Source organism: Sabethes cyaneus, chromosome 3, assembly GCF_943734655.1.
Source record: "Sabethes cyaneus chromosome 3, idSabCyanKW18_F2, whole genome shotgun sequence".
Taxonomy (NCBI): Eukaryota; Metazoa; Arthropoda; class Insecta; order Diptera; family Culicidae; genus Sabethes; species Sabethes cyaneus.
The window spans coordinates 146,085,035-146,108,603 of record NC_071355.1 but is presented as its reverse complement, the minus strand read 5'-3'; the positions used below and the strand labels follow the sequence as shown (position 1 = coordinate 146,108,603).

The following is a 23,569-nucleotide window of genomic DNA, read 5'->3' as shown; positions in this document are numbered from 1 at the left end:
TTTAGCGTCGACTATTGAGCCCGTTGGAACATTACCTCCCGCTCTGCGTAAAACACTAGGCATTTACCGGATGATTTTTGTCGTCTGAGGCCTCAGAAGTATTGCGAAACTCGTACTTATGTGGTCTAATTTTATCATACGCTTTTTCTCGTTCTTGCAAACAAACTTATAGGAGCATCTCTCTTGAACCCCCTCTCTTATTTTCCCATGCACTGCGGCGAGCTTTGGCGAGTGTGCATGTAGCTATCATCCAAGGGCGTAAGACGAAGAAGAAAAAACCCGAATTAATCCACCTAGCGGCGTGACCTAGCCTTTCTACTGCCACAATAATCATTATTTAATTTCTCAGGAACTTAATTGTAGATGTATAGATGTTATATTAGACTATATTTTTAAATATCCGTTCCGTATTGCTCAAAATCCTTATTTGCCAGTAAAATTCACAACGCATTGTGTAGAATAATTATATTTTCTTTCCTTGGGTGCGTAAATACATGTAAGCGTCATTTATGTTACTTGATGAACACCTTATTTAGTTTTATAATATTTATAGAAAAATAATGTAAACACAAAAGATAATTTTTACAGACTTGAATGAATATGTATAGAAAATTAGAAATTAACCCTCTAACGGGTCTACAGACGGCCTTAACTTTCGGGCTTCAGAGCCACATACGAAACTTGTTTTGAATTGACAATATGAAGTATTTGTTCACAGCAGATTTTTTGATATTTTGATATTAATACCATGCATTCAAAAGTTAGCATCTTTGAAAAACAAGAGTTCAGAAAAATTATTATTATACTTCGCTTTTGAAGAAAAAGGATATCTACAACAAAATGATTGATCTCAAAATTTTACTATTAGTTTGCTTGGCTTCAATTTTGCAATATATCTGAATTAGAAAAAAATTACTGAATAGAGCATTAGATATGAAAACGAGAAATGGAACTATTTCTTAGCTAGCGCTCCTTCAAAATGTCAAAAATTCTGTTCTGAACACATTTTGCATGATGTCAATTCAAAACAAATTTCGTATGCGGCTTTTGAGTTCCAAAAGCGAAGGCCGTCAACAGACCGCCTTACCCGTTAGAGGGTTTAATTAACTGCTTTTCTCCGCTTTTTGCTTTTCTTGTACAATTGTGAGTAACAGCAAGTGAAGAAAATGACAATTGAAATCTGGAATCAAAGAAAAGAAAAAACTTTTCGATCGAATCCCACTATTTAATAATTATTTGCGACAGATACGTAGTTCGCCTACGACGTGCAGGCTTCATCAGTGTCTTATTTCAGAGCGTATACGTATCTGTCGCGAATAAATATTAAATAGTGGAATTTAGTCGGTAAAAGTTTTTTCTTTTCTTTAATTTCAGAGTTCGTATTCCACTAAGAGGCTTCAAAAACTTCAGACAATTGACATGTTTCTCACTTTTCTTGAATTTCATTGCAAATTTTAAAATTGCAAATTGTCATCACATACATACATACATACATACACACATACATACATACATACATACATACATACATACATACATACATACACACATACATCACACACATCTCATACATTGAATATAATCAACATTTGATTGATATGTTTTGATTTCACGTTTTAACGGTTTAATATACGGGGCTTAATTGTTAAAGTTTCAATAACTTTTGAATGAAGCGTCCGATTTTAAATAACTCGGTTTCGTTTGATAGATCTCAGCAGTAATTTTCAAATAATCATAAAATGTGTGATGTTTTTCATTAAATTAATGCTTATATGTTACATAAATATGTTTCAAATACTATTTTTTCACATTTCTTTATGTAACTTTCAAACTACAAGTCCAATCGTCATGAAATTTGGAAGTTAAGGGTTTGCAAGGCTCCTCTTTCATATGCAATCAATTTTGTTCAAATCGGTTAAGAGACCTATGAGATAATGAAGTCCCATATTTTTCGTATTTTTATACATAACTTTTGAACTAAAAGTCCGATCAGTATGAAATTCAATAGCGACCAATGGGACACCTAGACCTTTCATTTGACACTAAGAACATTAAAATCGGTCCAGCCATCTCCGAGAAAAGTGAGTGAGATTAAAAGCGTCACATACACACACACACACACACATACATACACACACACACAGAAAATGCTCAGTTTTCGAAACTGAGTCGAATGGTATATAACATTCGGCCCGCAGGACCTTCTTTCCATTTCCGGTTTTCCAAGTGATTTCTATACCTTTATACTATATATTTATATAGTAGAAAGGCAAAAACGAGTAATGCAAAATCTGCATTCACACATCCTAGTGTGCCGCTCACGAGCTGATGATAATGTCTTCCCTCGTGCGTGGGCTTCTATAGAAACACGCTACGAGACTGTGCGCACATGAGTGAGTTGGTAGCAAAATGTAGCACACAGCATTACCGGTTGTTTGTCGCGCGCTTTCGTAAGAGTTGGCATCGTTTGCTTTTCGTTCGATTTACAATACAGTAATGTTCCGATTTTGTCGGTGGTTTCTACAGTAGGTGGAGGAAGAGGCACAATTTATGTCTAAAAATAGTCCAACCCATGTCGCTATGGTTAATAAGGGGGGTTGTGCAGACTTCTTTTGTCCAGTGCCTCTATGGTTCAAAGGTACACGGGTACCAGCGAGCCACACGCCCTGGCAGGTGTTGTGGGTTCAAATCCGGTTATAATATCTGATTATAGCTTGGTTCGACCCATGCACCTTCCAGCAACGTCAAAAGATAGGAGTCACAACGACAACTTAAGCATAGCTACCTATTACCCCCCCCCCCCCCCCCTTCCTTTCCACTCTTTCCCCTTCATTCCCTAAAAAATCCTTCTTCATTACTTTCCCTTACCGTCCCTTCATCAATTGTAGAAATATTAATATATGCCTGATCGCATTTCAAGGTCATGACTAAAATCACGAGTTTGGTCAGCCTAACATTGTCGTCGCATTCAGTTAGAGGAACTCATCTTTGCCTATTTTGGTCACTAATATGCAATAACCAAAAAACGACGGAAATGTGTTGCTTGGATTGTTAAACGAAAATCGAACTAAGTTTTAAATATTACATTGGCACATTGAAAAACATTGAAAAATAAAAACCAGTTATATGATTTATTACTAAACAATTAACCTCAAACTATAAAGTGTGAAGGGTGCGCATTCGCCTTTGTCAGATTAAATAATATTTGTCTTCTTCTACCTGTAGCCTATCCTTACGAAATTTGAATTAAAAAAATCTGAAGTTACACTAGTCGACAAAATTGGAGAAAATTCGACCATGCTTCATAAGCTACTTCATTAAATGGTACCTAATTGGAACTTGTGTGAAGTGTCTTAAAAAACAAGTTTTCTAACCAAATACTTTGATTCATAGATAGTTTTGCAGTCTTCAGTTACAGTTTTCTACACGTGACGGATCCAAAAAATGAATAAGCAAGTGCCTGGTTTCAAATTTATGATACCTGATTTCTGTTAAAATATCTGTTTACAAGTTCTAAAATTATAAATTTCCTTAATTGTATTTTGCTGCCTCGATGACTCTTTTCCGATTTAGACTTATTTAAACAGGCTTATTTAAAAGCGTGTTCTCAATCCGTTGTAGAAAGAAACGATAGTCAACATTATTCAACAAGACTTGCTATATTCATAACGGATGGCCATTGGTTCAGTTATTCCGTCAGTTAAAATCCATTCTGCCGTGGCAAGGTGTAACCGAAATGAAAATAAAAGTTTGCTACCAAATGAATAAAACATCACAGCATGTGGCTAACGAGTGAATCGCGAGGTTTGGTACAACAATGTGAGCAAAAACTAAAATCAAGTTGGTAATAAAACAATCCGTGGTCATGATACACTTTTACTCAAACCTGTTGGCCGCTTGCCGTACGCTAGAGGTAGGTATAATACGGCGCGTTTTTCTGCTAACCGTTACTGTTTTTTTCCTCCTCGTTGCGGTTTTTTGAAGCTACACTGCCCAACGTCATCTCAGGTAAAAAAAGGTATTGGAAGCCACTGAATATTGACGAACCTAATGGCTAATTTGTGGAAGCGAAGCAAACAAAAGTGAACGTCCCTTTCGAAACCGAGCGGTAGCGAAAATTTACCACCAAAGTCCGCCAACCGTGGCATGCGGGCCTAGCCTAGGTGCCAATATAGCAAACGATGATGAATAGGAAAATCTGTCGCCACATGCGATAGCGACAAAAACACGTGCCTGCCAATTTTCCATTAACTCGTCTCCTTTTGCTGTTGATTGTCCATGGGCTATGAGCCCTTGTGGTATAATATTGCAGCACACACCAAGCTGAGTTGGTTCCCGTTGATACCTACGACGGGTACAAATTGTGGAGGAAAGACCTCGAATAGTTTCGCGTACTTTCCTTCTAAACAGCATTAAATATGCATTGTTTTTCGCAAACGTTATGTTTACTTTCGGTCGTCATGTTTTGTGGGAGGCATACAGCCATGCTATATCATTATTATTGGATCAACAGTTTTCCAATTTGCATTTTTGCGATATACCTACATATCCACTACGCCGTGGTTATTATTAATGCTTCATTTTTTCTCTGTACACGTGCACCGGGGTCCTAACACAAGAGAAACTACCTAGGTGTGAACACATGGAAATGTTCGCCATTTATGGCCCGCAATGAATATAAATTGGGTACTAAGGAAATAAATGGCAAATTTTATAGAAAATGAAGGCAGTAATTGTGCAGAATATTGATCTGCTTCGCGCTATTTGTTGCATAATGTGAATAATTAAGGCACGTGAAGCAGAAATTTTCCAAGTTTCGTAACGTTGCCTTTAGTACAATGAATCTGCCATCTATTTTTCTATTATAACTGATAATTATTAAAGAAACTTTACATACTGGACTGAAAAGAACTTCTAATTGTATTCAATCCATTAATCTAGTTATTCTTCTATGCATATCATAACACTATCCAGTAAGAATCATCTGCTAGATGTCAGCCGACTTAAGCAAAAGACAACCTTGTCTCAGCCTGGCGTCTTTTAAAGATCGTTTCGAACATTTTACGTCGAACATTTTAGATCCATTTTATCAAAACAATATACGTTAAACAAGCTGCGAATGGAAGACAATTCTCAAATACCATTGCATCGATTTATTTAATAGAAAAGAATCACTAAGATTAGATAATCAAATAATGACATCAAAGATATATTCATCATGCTCCACTTACAAAATTTTATTACTAAGCTGAAAACATTTGTTTCTATAGCCCTAAAATATACTTGACCATTGTTGCTGTACCTACAAAGCATTTTACAAGCCCTTTCTATTTACCGTGTGTCGATTATCGCCTAGATCAATCATAAACCCACATGGTTCGCAATAATGTCTACACGCCGACTCTATCGGGCTTCACTCTTCAAAATGATTGAAATAAACAAACGAATCGTGTTCATTCGAACTATAGAAAACCGCAAGTAGCACTCATCGTGAGTGAAAACATCCAGCAAAAGGGCATCCTACGGCCGACCCTCACGTCATGCATGGACGCAGACCCGTGGAAGCGCTGCTGATGAAGCTTGACCTGGAAGCAAATAAACAAACAAACAGAAAAATAATCAATTCATTCGAAACAAGGAACTAATTTCTAGCACGCCTCCAAAAATATCATATAGTTTATTTTACAAATATTTTTTTCTGCCTTTTCTGAAAGACGGTAGGTCAAACTTCTGTATGATACGACCACCCGGCGCGTCGCCATGTTTCTATGAGTGAAATCTAAACGCCAAAACACCACTGGACGAAAAATCACTTCATAGCAATTCTATAGAACGGCCATTGTTGTTTGGGGCCTAGCATCGAGGGGCCCATCGATAAATGGGAGGTACTGTCAAATTATATGTGAGTGTGTATTACTGACATAGGGCCGGTTTGATCCCAGATAACACAAGATTGTAATAGAAAGTTCACAATAAATCATAGGTATGCATGTCGATTTCACTTGACGGATTTCACGCCACCCTTTCAGATTTCAGTGAAACTTTTAAGTAAAAATGTAAAAATTACGTGACACGACATTCTCCGGAACCGCTCAACCGATTTCAACAATTTTAGTATCAAATGAAAGGTCTTGCTACCGCAAAAGTTTTAAGAGAGTGTTATCATCATTATTTCATAGCAAATGTTGGAAATATCTCAATAATTATATGAAAATTGTTAACCTTGCTACAGATAACTGGTTGTTTTATTCACTTAATGCCATTGCACACCTAATTTTATAAATGTTTTTTTCTCCACTTTCCAATGGTGTCCCTAAGTCTTATTGACAAAATCCATTATGGCGACTAAATCCAAGATGACCGCCAACAAATTTTCTTTGCAGAACCGGGCAATTTGTTAGTTGTTTCATTGCAAATTTAAGAAATATCACATGATATAGATCTCAAGGTTTGGTAAAAAATCAACTGTTTTTGAAACTGTTAAACCCCTTGGCGAACGGGGGGTCCACCATTTCGAGGTACTTAAAGTGTAATTCTCACTTTAACCATTTTCAACCAATTAAGTGCAAAAGTTCAAATATTTGAAGACCTCGTGCCAGTAGTCGCCCCGTTTCAACGAGAATTACTCATAATAAAATTTACAATTATTTGGAACGATTTTAACCAGATAACTCATGAGATATCAATTATTTTAGTATCAAACGAGAGGCCTTATGGCGCTAAACATATCTGCTAAATTTGATTAGAATTGGCCTTACTTGTCAAAAGTTATTTAATAGAGCATTGAAGAAATTCTTTAAGAAAACTTTGCTGTTATGAATCAAATAGAATGCAGAGTGGGACAACACAATCATTTGCTAGCGTAAAAATGCGTAATTTTTCGGCCGGCGAACACATTCTTCAGTCACGGTCTTGGCCTTCCAATTTCATCCAATTCCTTTGGGACCAGTCTTAGCTTTCCGAATAACCTTAAACCGTAGCGACGATCAAGCGTTCCCCATTTCGACGCTTGGTTTCCACTTTGCGGGCAGTCATGAGAGTTTTCTCTTACTATCGCTTTGAAATGCCAAGATGCTTCTTATTCAAAACAAATTTATCCCTATGACTCTGTCGTTGAATTGTGTCGCAAAATTAATCATTCCATGGATGTTTGCACTAAATATTTCATAACAACATACAATCCGGCAAATTTGTTGAGTCACACTCGAATCTCTTTTTCCTTTCTTCAAGTTTACACATGATCACTTAGTCAAGCGTTACTGCTTATGCACATTAATAAGTGACATCACTCTGTACGGGTAATGTATTCGAAACAAAATCATCTTTTTTACAGTGTAGGGGAAAGACGTCTACAGTGAGACACTTTTTTCCAAAAATTAAAAAAAATTTTTGATGATAGCTACCAACGAGCTCTTCAATCCACTTGAAAAGAATATGCTTCTGGTTGTCTGATAAAAAGTTTCAGTCGTTTTAATTATAAGCTAAATTAGTTACAACCACAAATATGAAGGTTTAATTTATATGATTGAAAATACCGACTATTTTTACATATACATTTATACTCATAAAAAGGACAAATCCTGGACATCTGACTTTTAACTTATATTTCAGAATCCATTTACAGTCAATCCCTTTGGATTGATCAATCCAAAGGGATTGATTTGCTATTGAACACAAAAAAAATCACAAAATAATTGCATGGCGAAAGTTATGCTTCAGTGTCACCAACGTCTGTGTGTCTCATCGTTGCCAATAGGACTGTTTTATGAAAAATAATGAACTAGCGGAGTTAGCAAAAAATGTGTCATATTTTTTTTAAATATTAACTCTTACTATGTGATGCCATGCAGTAATTTTAATTTTAATTTAATATGTATTTTGTCGCTGAAAATCGCTTGAAAATAATTGCAAAAAAAAATTGCTTTGACCCCCCCCAAACAGATTTTTGTTGGAAAATATATTAAAAAATCAGCAAATTTTTCTCAAACTACATTATGCGAAGCAGGTTCACAAACTTCACTTTCCATGAAAATATCATTGATCTTAAATGTTTTATGACGTAGCTATTCCAGTTGACTCACTGTTCCTGTTGTCTTACTGTTGGTTACTCTCCCCTATACGACTATACGTCTCGTTCGGCAAAGGTAGTCTTCCGCTAGCCTCTTGTTATACATGCAACGTGTAATACAATTAATTTTTGCTCGTTGCACTAAATCTATAAACCTTTGCACGGTGCCTAACCTCAACTCTGGTTTGACGTTTTTGTGTGTTTTGTTTTGATTCCCTTTGTAACCTAATTTTATTGCTAGTGGGTTTATTACTTGTAATTCGTACCACTTGTTTGCGGAAACCAGAAATACCCGACTTTTCCGAAGCAAGAAAATGGTAACAGTTCTGTACAACATATATTTATGTCCTTTTTGCAGTTTTTTGCTTCTGGGTCTTGCGAATAAGTAATCAAAACAAACCCCACAACACTGTCAAATCTGGGAGGAAAAAAACGCACTGACATCTGCGTGCAATGCTTTATAGCTCAAATAGCGAAAGACGTTCGTTAATTGAACTGAGCTGTTAAAGCTGAGAGTTGATTGAGGGGTACACCAATTGGTTTCGTCAGAAAAATCAATGCCAACCATGATTTTTTGTCAACTTATCCGTGAAAACTAACTGATTCACTTATATTGGATTTAACTAATCATTATGTTTTCTATTATTCTACTCTATTATTTTCTACATTCTACAGTAGTTCATACACGAGCCCCTCGACGAAAAATATGCATTTTTTCATTTTATATGAGCTTTAACCGCAGATTAAAGATTATTAAAGCAAAAAAATAATTAATATCAGGAACTTCAAACTTGTTTGACAAATTTAGGAATTGTCAAACTTAGTAATCATACAAGCATAAGATTATTAAATTTAATAATTCTTAAATTTGTTGTACAGGTGCGTGAAATTAATAGCTTTTTGCTATTTAAAAAATTAAGTAAAGATGCATTTCAACAAATTAAAAAAAATTATATCCTATACTTTATTCTATAAGTGAAGTGAGAATCGGAACCATATTTAATTCCAAAATAGTACTCCAACATAGGAACCTTCTCGTGTATCACATCGTTTCGAAGAAATTTCTTCACACAGCACCGCCTTCACAATAAAATTACACCGAAAGAGAAAGTTATTCGCGTCATTTTGGTCGGGTCTCACAATTGATCTGAGGACGCAGTAATTTATGTGCTTCGTACGCTAAGCAGTTTTTGCGAGTCATACGAAGGAATTCGACATATTGGAAATGCGTATTGAATTGTCAATCACAAATTTCGTATGCAAAAACTGTCCCCAAAGGCACGGATGATGAAATTCGCAGTGTCTATTTTGTAACTGATGGTTGTAGGGTAATCAGTTACTTGTCCACAGCTCGCACATTTGAGTTCAATGCAATATTTTATCCTTTTTTAGTAAGCTGCGCGAATAAATCCTAGTTTCGGCTACTGCCCAAACTTCGACAAAAGGCCAACACACTCATTACGTTGCAGTGTTTCGTTGCGATACAACTCTTTTGTGGATCCAATTCACTTAAGCGTATTTATTCTCAATTTTCACTGCGTGGTTTGCGCCAATTTTGCTGCTTTTTTGATACTTTTATCTTATTTGCATGTAACGTCTTAGATATTGATTATCTTGTTCTAACTAACGCCAATCTACCCTCGTTCCCATTGTTCAGAGGTGGTTTCTTCCAGTTTTACACTGTTAATTTCATACAGTGTATTATGTGTAAATTGTACGATACCTTATTTCCTGCTTACTTATCGGATGATTCAATTTTCTTGACGTAATCGCGCAAGAACGCTGGCAGTTTTTGAAGACGTGCCTCACGGTGCAACTTCTCGGAATCGTTTTCTTCTGTGGTAGGTTTGGCCCTCGGTTTTGTCCCTTCTGAAGTCAACTCTTCCTTTTCATTCTCTGTTGGCGGATTTGGTAAATTGTTCTCGTTATCGGAAAATATTTTCTGATGGGATGGGACATTTCATTAAAATGTCTTTCCGGATTCTTTGGAGTGCAATTCCCCAGCTTAGCTAACATTTGGTAGCTTATTTCTTATAACACATAAAAAATTAAGGCGCCATCGCTGTTGTTGAGTGTGGTGTGGGAGCTTCTTAAATCCCATTTCTAATCCCCCAAGGCAGCCACCTAAGACCGTTGATATTCCTACTATACTTTAACGATGTGAATTTTGAACTCAAAGTTTCCCGTTTGTCCTTCGCCGACGATTTGAAAATCTTCTATCGAATCAACTCTTCAGCAACAGTTAGACAACTTTGCAGACTGGTGTGTAGCATAAACCGTATGAAAGTTAATCCGAGTAAATGTGCCTCCATCACTTTCTCTAGAAAAAAAAAGAACCTATCTCTTTCGGCTACAAGATCTTAGGTCCAGCATAGGAAGGACTAACTGCATCAAAGATCTAGGCGTGCTATTAGATAGCAAACTATCGTTCCAGAAGCATATTTCATATGTAATCGGGAAAGCCTTTAGAAATCTAGGTTTCATGTTCCGAATCGCTAAGGATTTCAGTAACATCTATTGTCTAAAGTCTTTATACTGTTCGCTGGTGCGTTCATCTCTCGAGTATTGCTGCCAAATTTGGAATCCACATTACCAGAATAAAGTTGATCGTATCGAGGCTGTACAGCGGAGGTTTGTGCGCTTTGCTCTTCGACGCCTTCCATGGAGGGATCCATTCCGGTTACCCTCCTGCGAAAGTCGTTGCCAACTAATCAATTTGGATACATTAGTTGTCCGTCGCAATGTTGCTCGCGCTACTCTCGTGTCTGACGTCCTAACTGCTAGAACAGAGTGCCTAGCATTGCTCAACAGTTGGGCTTCTTCGGTTATTTAATAGAGTTGCTGGAGATTTTGACTTTATTTTGTCCAGAGAAGTGATCAAGCGTAATATTATGACAATTCTAATTAATTCAAATATCATTAGGGCATAGTGATAGCCTGTTGATAATAATGTAATAAATACATGAACTACACCAGAACTTCCTGATGACCGCTATAAAATTTGCCTGTTTTCATAACCTCTTTAAGAATCAGGTTATAAGCTCATATAGTATTATCACGCTCTGTAGAAAGCTGCAATGAAACCAATTCTGGCTTTCGCTACTTGACAGCTACCGCCATAATTTAATGAAGTTTTTCACAATAAAACTGTAAAGCGTCTAGTTAAAACTCTAGTTAAGTCCTTGTAATAATTTTAGTCCAGTTAAAAAAAATTAAGATTTTACTGTCAGATCATCTTGATCGATTTGGTTTATAGCGACCATAATTAATATTCCATTGAATAATTTTTAAATTTTCAGCACTACGGAGAGTTGTGCGGTATACTTACTTACTTAATTGGCCTAACGTTTTATGACAAGGCCTACACAGTATAATTTCTCCATCAATTTCGATCCATGGCAGCTGGTCATTGTTGGATAGTTGTCCGGCATTCTACCAACATATCCTGCCGACCGCAAGTGTTCGTGGAGTCCGTAGTACAACTTAGTCTGGTGTACTGATCTTCCACCGCCTCAAATATTCTGCCAACAGCATCCACGTTATCAGTAAAGCAGATAAATAAATTGATAATTGATTCAAATGGGCCCAACAATCCACCCGAGATCGTAGCCATAATAAGTCTAGTAAACTTACCCGGAAAGCCGTTTTCGTCGAAAATTTTCCATAGCTTTTGTCGATTTACACTATCATATGCGACTTTGAAATCGATGAATAGGTGACGCATGGGAACTCAGAATTCGCTGCACTTCTGAAAGATCTTGTGTTGTGTTACTGTGCGGCATATGCGCATTAAATTTTATCGTGGATATTAATATGATAGGTGGAAAAAACCAAGGCGCCATCAATACTTTGCAATTTTTAAAAACTAGTAGTTTAAATTCAGTAAGTTAAACTCAATTTCTAGCAAAATCATTTTAGTGCTTCTTGTGACGTGAAAACTGATTGATAATAACTTTCTTTTTAGAACGCACGTTGCTTTGATGAATATTTATTTGCGAGCTATATCAAAATACTAGAATAAAGGATGTCCAACATCAAATTGTAGAAAATTACCTAGTTGACTGATCCTTTTCAAATTTTCAAGCAATAAAATATAACCCATTAGTAAGCCTTTGGCTTATTTATTTTATTCAACTTCAATACCATAACAGTATGCTCGCACCTCACGTTTAACTCAACTCATAAGGTTCCGTACAACATCTGGCTGCAGCTCCTTCTGCACGGAAACGCACTTTTGCTTCATGTCTTCCTCAAAGTTGACCTCCTTGGGATGCTGCTTGATAAAAGCCCAATAATTTTTCGATGGGCCTTAGTTCCCGTGCGTTGGAGGTGGGGGAGGGGGTTCATGTCCTTGGACACGAAAATATCATGATGAGACAATGAGGCTTCGTCAGCATCTGAGTGTTCAGTTTCCGGGCCAGTGACTTTCCCACCGTATTTTGCCGTTCGTCACGATTCAGAGTACTTTGCACGTTGTACGTATGCAGTCCTTCCTGGTCCTCGGCTTTCTGAGTAAATTTAAACACTCGACTTACCGTTGACTGCACGATTCTGGGTTGTTTTTTGATGTTCCGATGAGAGGGTTGAGGATTTTCCAGGGGCTTGTGCAAAATCAATTCGCGACGTTGCTGTTCGGGTGAGCCTATTTTTTCCAATTTTCGAAAAACTGACAGCGGTAAAAATACAGTGTAAACAATACACTTTATACTACTTCTGCCCAAATTTTCAAGGTTAATCAAGCGTTTTTTCCGTGAGGCAATTTAAATTGGGACAACATTTATGGCAATATGGCCTCGCATTAAAAAAGATATTTTGATGTGGAACTGTTACCAATAATCTATACCTATAAAAATGGATTTCTGTCTGTCTGTCCGTATGTTCCTTATAGAATCGAAAACTACTGAACCGATCGGCATGAAAATTTGCATGTAGGGGTTTTTGGGGCCGGGGAAGGTTCTTATGATGGTTAGAGACCCCTCCCCCACTAAGAGGGGTACAAATGAAACATACAAATGAAACACAAATTTCGGCATAACTCCAGAACTAATCAAATCTGGCATGTGAGTGTTTTTGGAGGCAATTTTTTTTCTATCATGAATTGAGACCCCTCCTCTCTTTAGGAGGGGAATTATGACCCCTTACCGCTTCAAGAGAGGGGGGGGGGACATTTGAATACAATCTAAACAAAAAATATGCAGACACATTTGTGGTTAACCCGTTATTGATTAAGCACGTCCAAAAAACACTGACAGTTTTTACTACTCACCCTGTACATAACCATGTTGATCGCTATTTGACCTATGGCAATTTTAAGGAATATCACATGATAAAAAATCAACATTTTTGAAAGCAATTCAGCCCCTTGGCAAACAAGGGATTCACTATTTTGAGGTGTTGAAAGATAATTCTCATTTTTGAACCATTTTCAATTAAACAAGTACAGAAGTTTCAATATTTGAAAAAGTCGTGTCAGTAGAGGAGTATTAAATAACGTGTTATAAAATTCTTTGTATAGAATTAAAGCAAAGCCTTAGGTATAAACGCGTTTAAAAATTTATCGACAGACTTCGCAGCCGGTTATTAGAGTACGGGGCTAATGCAATGATCCTACTGACTCTAGCATCACCGCCCAACCGGGATTCGAACATACCCCTACAAACATGTTTGTTGAATAATGGCTTATCAAGCGCTTGTAACCTGGTAATTATCTATATAACGGTTGAATAAGCTACTAATAAAAAAAATGTTTGTTGGAACGATCATAACTGAACTTTTTCGTTTGTTTCCCGAAGTATACTCGCTGTTGACCAGTGTTATTTATGAACAGGAATTCGATAAACCACTTATTAGACTGACAAAAGAACCAAGCTTTTTTATTCAGTTTTATATTTATGATCACAGAATATGAAAAGGATTAGTAAAGTATGACAATTACCTTAAGGTAGCAGCGTACTAAATACAAATACAAATTCCTGCAACCTAGCAGTGTCACGACCTAAGCACAATACCAATCAAATTAGTCGTTCCAGCTCGGCGGTGGTGATTCAACACTTCGCAATTCGTTGAGATGTTTGCAGCGCAAAAGGAAGAGCCTTGAACAAATCAATCAATAAACCCACTTGATACTTGAAGCGTACCTTCGGTTTTACATGCACTTCGAAGACGTAGGTGAAATGGAATCAAATCTAATAAAGGATACCAATATGCAGTTTTATCTCGTTGTTTAACACTCTCGCTTGCTTTATACTTGCCCTGTAGGTACATTACATTTTAAGTCAACATAACAGTTTGAAATTTATTGCCTTCAGTTCCGTTCAGTTCAGAGTTAAACAGTCATGTGCAGTCCTTTTTATGGATAGATGAAAATGATAGTGTTTAGTAAAATGATCTAGCACAACCGAACTCGTATAGAAGAGATCGTACAAATAAATGCAGAGATTGTCCCTGAAAATTTTCTGAAATATTGCACCATATTTATAGTAACAACAATCAACAATCATTTTGTGGGAAGTTAACAAAATAAATAGATTACAAACACATAAGATAAAGATAGTGTTGATAAAGAAGGGTCAAGAATCCAGACAAATAAATTTTTTATTTAAACAATAATTTTAGTTACGACGATTAGAAAACAATTGTACTGGAAACCTGCCAAGTCAATATTTATCACGAGCTGTTCTCCAGTTCAAACACTTTTCAGTTCACCTAATCACATTTCCTGTGCCAATAAAAAAAAGTCACATTAGGGTAATTTTCATTATTAAAACGATAATTATTTTTAAGCGCATCTATTAAAAATAGGTAAAGCTAACGAATACGTATGAAGTTGATTATGTTTTTATTAATACATACGGTCATCCACGAATATTACTTATGATTACATGTCATTTAATATATGCACCATATCACAAAACATCTGCAAATCGTAAATTAAGCTTAGAATAGGTTGCTTACGGTATGGAAGATAAGAATGTGGCTTTATGGCGAAAACCCAACCTGATCCCTCCCTTGACCTTCCAACCTGATACCGATGCTCGATTTGCTGACGCTTCCCGTAAATCAGCAAACATTCTTCCGAACCACCGGCAGAGACGATTGCGGTGGCAATCGTGAATGTGAATAGTAGCAATTAGAATTTAATTGCGACTCTTGAGCATTTTAATGATCCTTGTTTGAACTGTAAATTTATCGAGGACAGTCAGTAGTAAATTCCGTTTAACGGCTGCCACGGCTGCGCGAATGCAATAATCCGGGAGCAGTTATGAATGCAATACAACGCGACAGTGAAAAATGCCAATGTGTCGTTGATTTACGGACAACGGAACGGTACATGTGCTGTCGAAAATAGTCAATGTTGGGCCTTTGGCAAGAATGCGATATATCCTCTTTATGAGTGTGGCGAAACACAGCGGATTCTTTTGCGGATACAGTGTGATACAATGTATGAACGGAGAATTAGATGAAATGTGGCATTTTCGTCGGATATAAATAAGTCTGTTTTGCATTGTGTCACCAAACAAATAACCATCATAAACAGGACGGTTAAAACATTCTTAACTGCCTTTCACCTTTTACCGTAAGGCCGCATCTATCAAGAAAACTATTTTAAAAATAAATCATGCATTAAAGAAAATTACTTTAATTTATTCAACTTACAAAGCAGAATAGCCAATAGCCAAGTTCTTCAATGTAGGAATTGTACTACTTACTTATTTACTTTTTCTGCAACAATCCGATTATCGATTCAGTATTCAGTGCGTACGTAGTTGGACAAATAAACTTGGGCTGCCTTTCTTCAACCATCTTTAACATCCGCACATCCCCTGTTCTAGCTTACTCGTCAACACCGCAAATACAACAGGTACGTTGTCTGTCTCGAACTCGTCAGCTTCTATCGGGTTCGGTTCGGGTTCTGACACTTGGTATATCTCGTGGCTCTGCGCCCGCCACTCACTGCTTCTTTATATTTGGCCCCAAGAAATCACACGATTTTATGTTTTAGCACACCTTGGGTCTCGTCGGCAACTCTCCTTTAACGTCCGCGCTAAACCGCAATCCGTCTTCACGGCTTCGTTGTGACATGTCACAAACTGAGGTAGACAAATTCATCGACCACTTCAAAAGTATCTCCATCTGTCACCACCACAGTTCCAACAGCCGAAGGGAAACCACGCTCTCTACCAGCCTGCAGCCACCATATACTTCTTTTCGGCAGAAGGAGAGCAGAGATCGTAAAGAATTAGGACAACTATTCCTAACTAATGAAATGCGCAAGTTTTAAGAGAAAGCGAACCAAACTCGTAGGCACTACACACGAAACCTGACATTTGTAGCGACGAGAGAAGGAATCTGATCACACAAGAGCGCGAGGTGATCGACAGGAAGAAGTAGTAGTAGAAGAACACCTCAATGGCGAAGTTGCAATAGGAGACAAACAAGAAGTTAACCTAGGAGTGCCCCCGGAAGATAATGCAATCTGACTAATAGTAAATACGGACGCCCCTCGTACGTCACCGTCACACCTCTTATGATAGGAGCTGGAACCATTTTACATAGCTTTGTTTACATTTTTATGCAGAACAACTGGTGTAAATTTCTTCAAAGTATTTTACCACGTTGCGGAGCAGTACGAAATGGAACTCGAACGACGTAAAAAAAACCCTTACCAGACACTTGATAAATCCAGAACTGCCAGGATCAAAGTTAGCTAAAGTGCTACAAATGCCAATATCAACAGTGTGTAAAAGGTTATAAGGCGAAACTAGGCGTGAAAGATCGGATGAAAAGACTTGGTTTTCTTGGCAGTATGCTTCGGGTTATTGTGCTGCTGAAACACGAACTTCTCTTCAAGGCCCGTCCGGAAATCTCGAAAATTTTCCGCAGGTTGAAGTAGGGTTGAAGTCCGTTTCTGCTGTCATTAACCCGTCGATTTTCATTGAATTTCCCGCTCCAACTCACCAAAAATACCCCTAGATCACCACACCACATTTCACATTCCATGCTTTATGAGTGGCTTATCCGTAATTTTCGAGCTGAAACTGAATCGAAATACGGTGAATGCTAGATAACGGACAATTTTACGGAATAATATGCTTTCGCAAGCAGAGATTGGTGAGATACAGCAAAAGGTCCGTAGCGAAATGGACAGGAGGAACGACAGGGCGAGTGATGTTTCGAGATGAAGCTCAATACGGCTACGCAAGTCATATGTAAGCCTATGTCTATGAATCCGAAGCCACGATGGAGGAAAATGTATCCATACCCTTGCCAGAAGAACCACCACTTAATCAGCAACTATTACAAAAGTTGGTCTTCCATAAAGATGAAGTAGTCGCACAGTTCCACAATACTGATCCTCTATTGTAACACAAATGATTAAAACTTCGATATTCTCGCAAGTTAGTAAATGCAGTCAATATTCGTAACGAACATATTTTGCAATTGTGTTTAGATGCTGCCCAGCAGTTGATAGTCTTTTGTGCAGCTGTGGGGGCCGCCAGAAGTTTGGGATTGTGGATCAAATTGCATCACGGAAAAAACGCTGTAGAAAATTACCTAGGTGACCGAACTTTTTCAAACTTTCAGACAATATAATATAACCCATTAGGAAACTTTTGGCTACATTTATTTCATTCAACTTCAATACCATAACAGTATGCTTACACCTTACGCTTAAGGGGGCATAGTACTTTTTCAATTTTAAAAAATCGAAATTTTTTTTATTGATCATATCGAAAGATTAACATTTTGAGCATATGTGTTTGAAACCGTTTGGATGAATTCCAAAAAATGACAAAGTTACAGCTATTTATACCGCGCATTACATAGCGAATAAAAACTTCAACGCCGTTTTTCTCGAAACCAGGTCTTCAAAGTCGGTACCATAAATATCTCAAGAACGGTTCATGCAATTCTCTTGATTCTTTTTTTGTTTAAAAGCTTATAAAATTATCTAATGTTTGACCCATCCTTTTTTGGATATTACAATTTTTATATTTTTTAGAATTGTTTAAATTCAATTTTTTCGACTAAAAACCTTACTTTTACTTTTCAATGTCCGCCATTTCGTTACGCGTGCGAATTTTAAAAAAAGAATGGGTCAACCACGAGATAATTTAATATACTTGTAATGTTAGTACGTTCGTACTGGATTTTGGTACCGAACGACCGCCGACTAGCTGACAAAAATGGATCAAAAGCCCAAAACACGCAAATTACTCATACAAAATATCAATTCATGTTTATTCTAATATTCTTTCCTCACATTAATGAACGTCACCAATCCTATTCTGCTCTTCACCCTAATAAATCTCCTATCCGTTTGATCATCTTATTTTATGTTATACAATCGCTTACTCACGGAGCCGCTGCGATCTTCCATTGTATCTTCGCTTCGTCGCACGTTGCTGCCCTGTCGTCGCGACGCTGAGTCAGCCACAACGTCTGCTTACCAACACGCCATACTGCAACAGGTCGGATGGTTGTCGTCGCACACAAATTGTCGCATCGAACAGCGTTCGTGCAACTGCAGGTCGACGCGTTCGTAGAGACGAATGGGCGTCGTTTGGCTATCTGTCCTCACTTGACCACCAGCAATGAGCAACACAGCGATGCTCGCTTCTCACGCAAGATGTTAGCCTCGTCACAGTGAGTGGCACGTACTGTGAAATAAAACAAAATCCAGAAAAAAAAAGCCCTGAGGCGAGAACGCCTTTTACTAGATCTGCCATGTGACGAAGTCGTACGCTTTCTTACCTCCTGTAGATAGGAAGGCTTTTCGTATGTACGCACGATGCGTAGTTCTCTGGGCAATCAATTGCCGTGCCGTAAGCGTTGTTTAACCCGTGCTTATTCGTCAAATCGAATCTGCCGAAAGTATTGAGATTAGCGCAATTGAATCAAGAATAGCTGTTTTACACTTACGGACTAAATTCTCGCTGGACGTGTAAATCGTTTCGGTTCCAGGCAATCAGCGCCACTGAGTTTTTTCTCGACTGGCTCGTGTCGGTTCGACACTCGGGATCTGCCGAATGTTTCGTATGTTAGCGCTATGGAACGAATGATAGTTTTCTCAAACTTACGGAGTTGAATCTGGCTGAATGGCTATACGATTTCTTCGTTCTTCGACGATCGACGCCAATTTCAATTGGCACGTGGTAATTCGTCGCACGGGACCTGCTAAATGTTTCCCGTTTTAGTGTTGTCGAACTAAAAATGGTTATCTCGTACTTACGGAGATCGTTGTCGATCGTAGCAGTGGTCAATGGCACTAATTAAATTTTTCGCGACAGGCACGCTGCTATTTTGCAGTAAGAGACACGACGACCCGAATTCGCAGCCGACATCGACGACGACTCGATTGATTTTACTTTGACGGAAATGGTGTTGAGCAGTGTGCGTGTGGTTTGCGGCGAGCAGCAATGACGTCTTTCGCGAACTAATTTCTGCTCTGCTTTTGTTTTCAAGACAGTTTTAGTACTGCCCATCTGGCAAATTTGATTCGAACTGTACACTTCTATCCTGATTGGTGTGTTTTGAGGGTAATTGAACAATTTACCTTAAATCTAACAGTTATTAGCCAATGCTCATTATTGAAACGTAACATACTTTTATATCGTTTTGGAATTTTTCAATTCGGATAAGCCCCCTAGCGCCAATCCATGGTACCGCAAATCATGTTTTTTTCGAATGATCATGTTTAAGGAGCCGTGGGGGAGAGGGGAAGAGGTTCACCTATGAAAACAAAATTGTAAATATTAGTATAAAATGCAATGTTTAAAATGCAAAAAACCCGAATTGATTTGCTTTTCGCGTTATCGAGAAAAAATTTTAGAAATAAGGCTAAAAATCTGGTGTAAAAAGTACTATGCCCCCTTAACTCCACTCATAAGGTTCTGTACAAAATTTGACTACAGCTTCTTCTGTACGGAAACCCATTTTTTCTTCATGTTTTCTTCCGATTTGACCTCCTTGGGATGCTTCCGTCGTGACTGCTTCGTAATAGCCCAATAATTTTTCGATGGGCCTTAGCTCCGGTGCAGTGGGGGGGAGGGGTTCACGTCCTTGGGTACGAAAGCGACCGCGTTGGCTTCGTACTACTACGAAACATCCTTCGAATAGTGGCACGAAGCTAGATCCGGCCAGAAAAGCTTAGGGCGCTCGTGTTGCTTCAACAGAGGAAACAGACACTTCTGTAGACACTCCTTGAGGTAGATCTGCCCGTGTACAGTCTCGATAGTCACGAACGACGCACTCCGTTTGTCACACGGGGCTTGCCAAATCAAGTATTTCTAGGCAAAATTTGAAAGTTTCTGCCTGCTTGCTTCCTCCGTAACATCGAACTTATGCTGGGCGGTGAAGAAAAATAGCCCCTGAAGCTGCCGGAAGTCCGCCTTGACGTAAGCCTCATCATCCATAATGAGACAATGAGGCTTCGTCAGCATCTGGGAGTACAGTTTCCGGGGCCATGACTTTCCCACCGTATTTTGCCGCGTGTCACAATGGATCATTAAAAAAGCTGAAAAATCTCACAGATTGCTCCACCACAGATATGTTCTGTCAAACACACTCGACGACCGTCTGTGAACGACTGTCAAACTGCCTTGCAATCTGATTGGTCCACCCACAAAGACCGGTTCAGATTAACCGTCAGCAACCGTCAACAGCAACGGAACGTATGGTAATTATGACGGGTAATCTGTATCAGCCTTAAAGTTTACTCTAAATATGGCACGTTGCGCTTTAGTATCCATCAAGCGGCAAGCATGAGCAAAAGCTACCTAAACTGATCCATTTAAAACCTTTTGCACTTTGTACGTATGCAGTCCCTCTAGGTTCTTTGCTTTCTGAAAAAAAACTTGGATAGATTCAACAATTTGACCACATCCTTGACCGAAGAATTGGAATTCCGCTGAAACGTTTTCACGGCGCGATTGTGATCCTGATCACTAATAGAACATCCATTCTGACCGCATTTTTCCTTCCGTTCGCTGTTCAGAGTTTCCTAGTAACGTATAATCACACGACTCATTGTTGACTGCACGATTCCGAGTTGTTTTCCAATGTCCCGATGAGAGAGTTGGGGATTTTCCAGGTGCTTGTGCAAAATCACAATTCACGACATAGCTTTTCGAGTGACGCCATTTGTCGACCAATATTAGAAAAGGGCAAATAAGCCAAACATCAAACAGACCGAGCAAGGGTTAGTTTTTGCTTGGAGCAGCATAGGAAAATGAACTCTCACTCGTTCTGTTTGACAGTTGGCTTATCCGCTTTTTTCAAATGTTGGTCGACATTTTTCTAATTTCCGAAAAACTGACAGCGATAAAAATACAGTGTAAACAATACACGCTAAACTACTTCTACCCAAATTTTTAAGAGTAAATACCAAATGGGTAATTTTCTACACAGTTTTCTCCGCGATGCAATTTGACGTTAGACACCCTTTACGACGGAGAAAGGCGTGAACCTCAGTAGTGGTTTATCGAACAGTGGAGAAATAACACAGTTTAGGGCCAACTCCAATTTCCCAATTGTCTCAGAAGTCGCAAATCACTTTCGAGCTGGTCTTGCAGGTTGAGTCTCTCTATTCCTGGTACCGGTAAGGTTGTTGAAGAGAACTGTTATCGTCGCACTATCATGGGACATCTTTACAACTTGTTCGGTCCACCGTAACCTACATCCTTTTGTCAGATGTACGATGGGGATATCTTCAAGCAGTTTCTATAGTTCGCGATTCATACGCCTCCGCCACTCTTCGCTTTCAGCTTGTGCTCTACCTGAGCCTCATGAGAATTGCCACCAGAGGCTCCACTTTTCTCATCTCACTATGAGCACTGAAAACATCTTGACGTAGGAACAAAAAGGATGCGAAAAGAATACCCATAGCTGCAAAGATCAGGCTATCATTGATGGAGTCATTATTGGATAAGTGGTGCACAACTAAAAGAATCTTGGAATGGCATACATTGAATACGAGAAGGCATACGGCTCCATACCTGCACGTTCCTGATTAAGGTGTTGGAGATGTATATAATATCTCTTGTAGTGAGTGAATCAACAAATTCTGAATTCTGAATCAACAAAACGACTAGTTACAGTTACGAATTTGGGCTTGATAAACGCCGATCGGTACAGCTTCAGCCAGGGCGCTTGACAAATTGTGATAGCTACGAAGTTTACCACGGGGAGCTATTTAGAGACATGGTTCGCGGTGAATCGTACAAATACCTAGGTTTCAGGTAGTAACCAGTATTTGCCGCTCCAAAATCATGATAGAGCTGTTGGATAAATTTTTATGTCGAGTGACCTGAGTCCTGACCGACGCAAACAAAAGTTTCGATAAAAGTGGAGTTTTTAGCTTAATCAGCTACCCAAATTATCATGAATAGAATTCCATTCAGCTTAATTTTTAAGGAACTAACCGTACTTTCAAGTTTCAAGTAGGAATGCTAAGCAACTTTCAAGCAGAACTAGAAAGTTCGCAAAAAGTTTACTTAGGTCGCTGTATAGAACGCTGCCCAGCCCTCAAAAATAAACTTTGATAATGTCAAAAAAAAATCTCAAAATTAACTAAACCATTTGTTTTGGTTATTAATGATAAGCTTAGATCGAAAACCTAGAATAATGAAAAAGGTTAACCAGAATCCCGTGAGCTTTCACAACATGCTGGTTCTGGGTAGTGCAGGTCTGCCTCTGTCTCCAGTAATTGCAAAGCTGGAACCACCAGTCGCTCCACTACGACCAACCGCCACACCGTTCAGCCACAACCCATACCAATGCAACCACCACTCGCTTTACCGCAGGCATAAAACAAACCATTTCATTTTATTGTTTTAGAAAAATCAATTTTTTGTTTTAATAAAGGAATATAAATTTAACTATTTAATCAAAACGCTGTTTCAGTGTATGCGTCAAAGTTTCGCTTCAATTTTAAACTTCCAAACCGCATGTTAAACTTTCAAGTCCCATACTGAACTTTCAAGTCGCATGTTGAACCTTCAAGTCGCATGCTGAACTTTTAAGTCGCATGACGAACTTTCAAGTTGCTACAAATATTAACGGTTCTTTATTAAGAATCAAGCTCGGTTTGGAAATGTAGTATCATGTTGTTCAGCAAGAAAGTCCTGCGGAACTAAATTTGAACCAAATATGAACTTCCGTGTTCGTTGCTTAAGTGAAATCCAAACTTTTGGTTGCTTGGGGAAGTCTCCTCAACGCGGGGAACAAGATATGAACACTGAATACCTGCCACTTCCCTATTGATCTTCAGTTTTGGAGTAGTGAAGTGAAGCAAAACTGACCTAGAAGATGTTGCGAGGAGGGTGCGGCGATAATTCAAGCAAGTTGGTATGCGCCACCCTCAATCGGCACTGGAGAGGTTATTTGGTGATAAGTAGACAATTTCCTTTAATATTATATTGAATATTCGACATTCAAGCACTGTGCGTTGCTCAGATGCGTCAGATGCTTACGCTCCACATTGGTGCGTTTAATCCTCCG

The 23,569-nt window shown here is 38.5% G+C and overlaps 1 protein-coding gene across 1 annotated transcript in view; it reads right to left on the bottom strand.

Moving 5' to 3' along the window:
• Window positions 1-5,278: 5,278 nt before the first annotated feature.
• LOC128742673 (uncharacterized) overlaps window positions 5,279-23,569 on the bottom strand; it is a 36,641-nt gene continuing 18,350 nt past the window's right edge. The window contains exon 3 of the mRNA XM_053839102.1: window positions 5,279-5,585. Within this exon, the coding sequence (XP_053695077.1) occupies window positions 5,539-5,585 (47 nt within the window). The 3' untranslated portion in view covers window positions 5,279-5,538. The remainder of the gene's footprint in view (window positions 5,586-23,569) is intronic.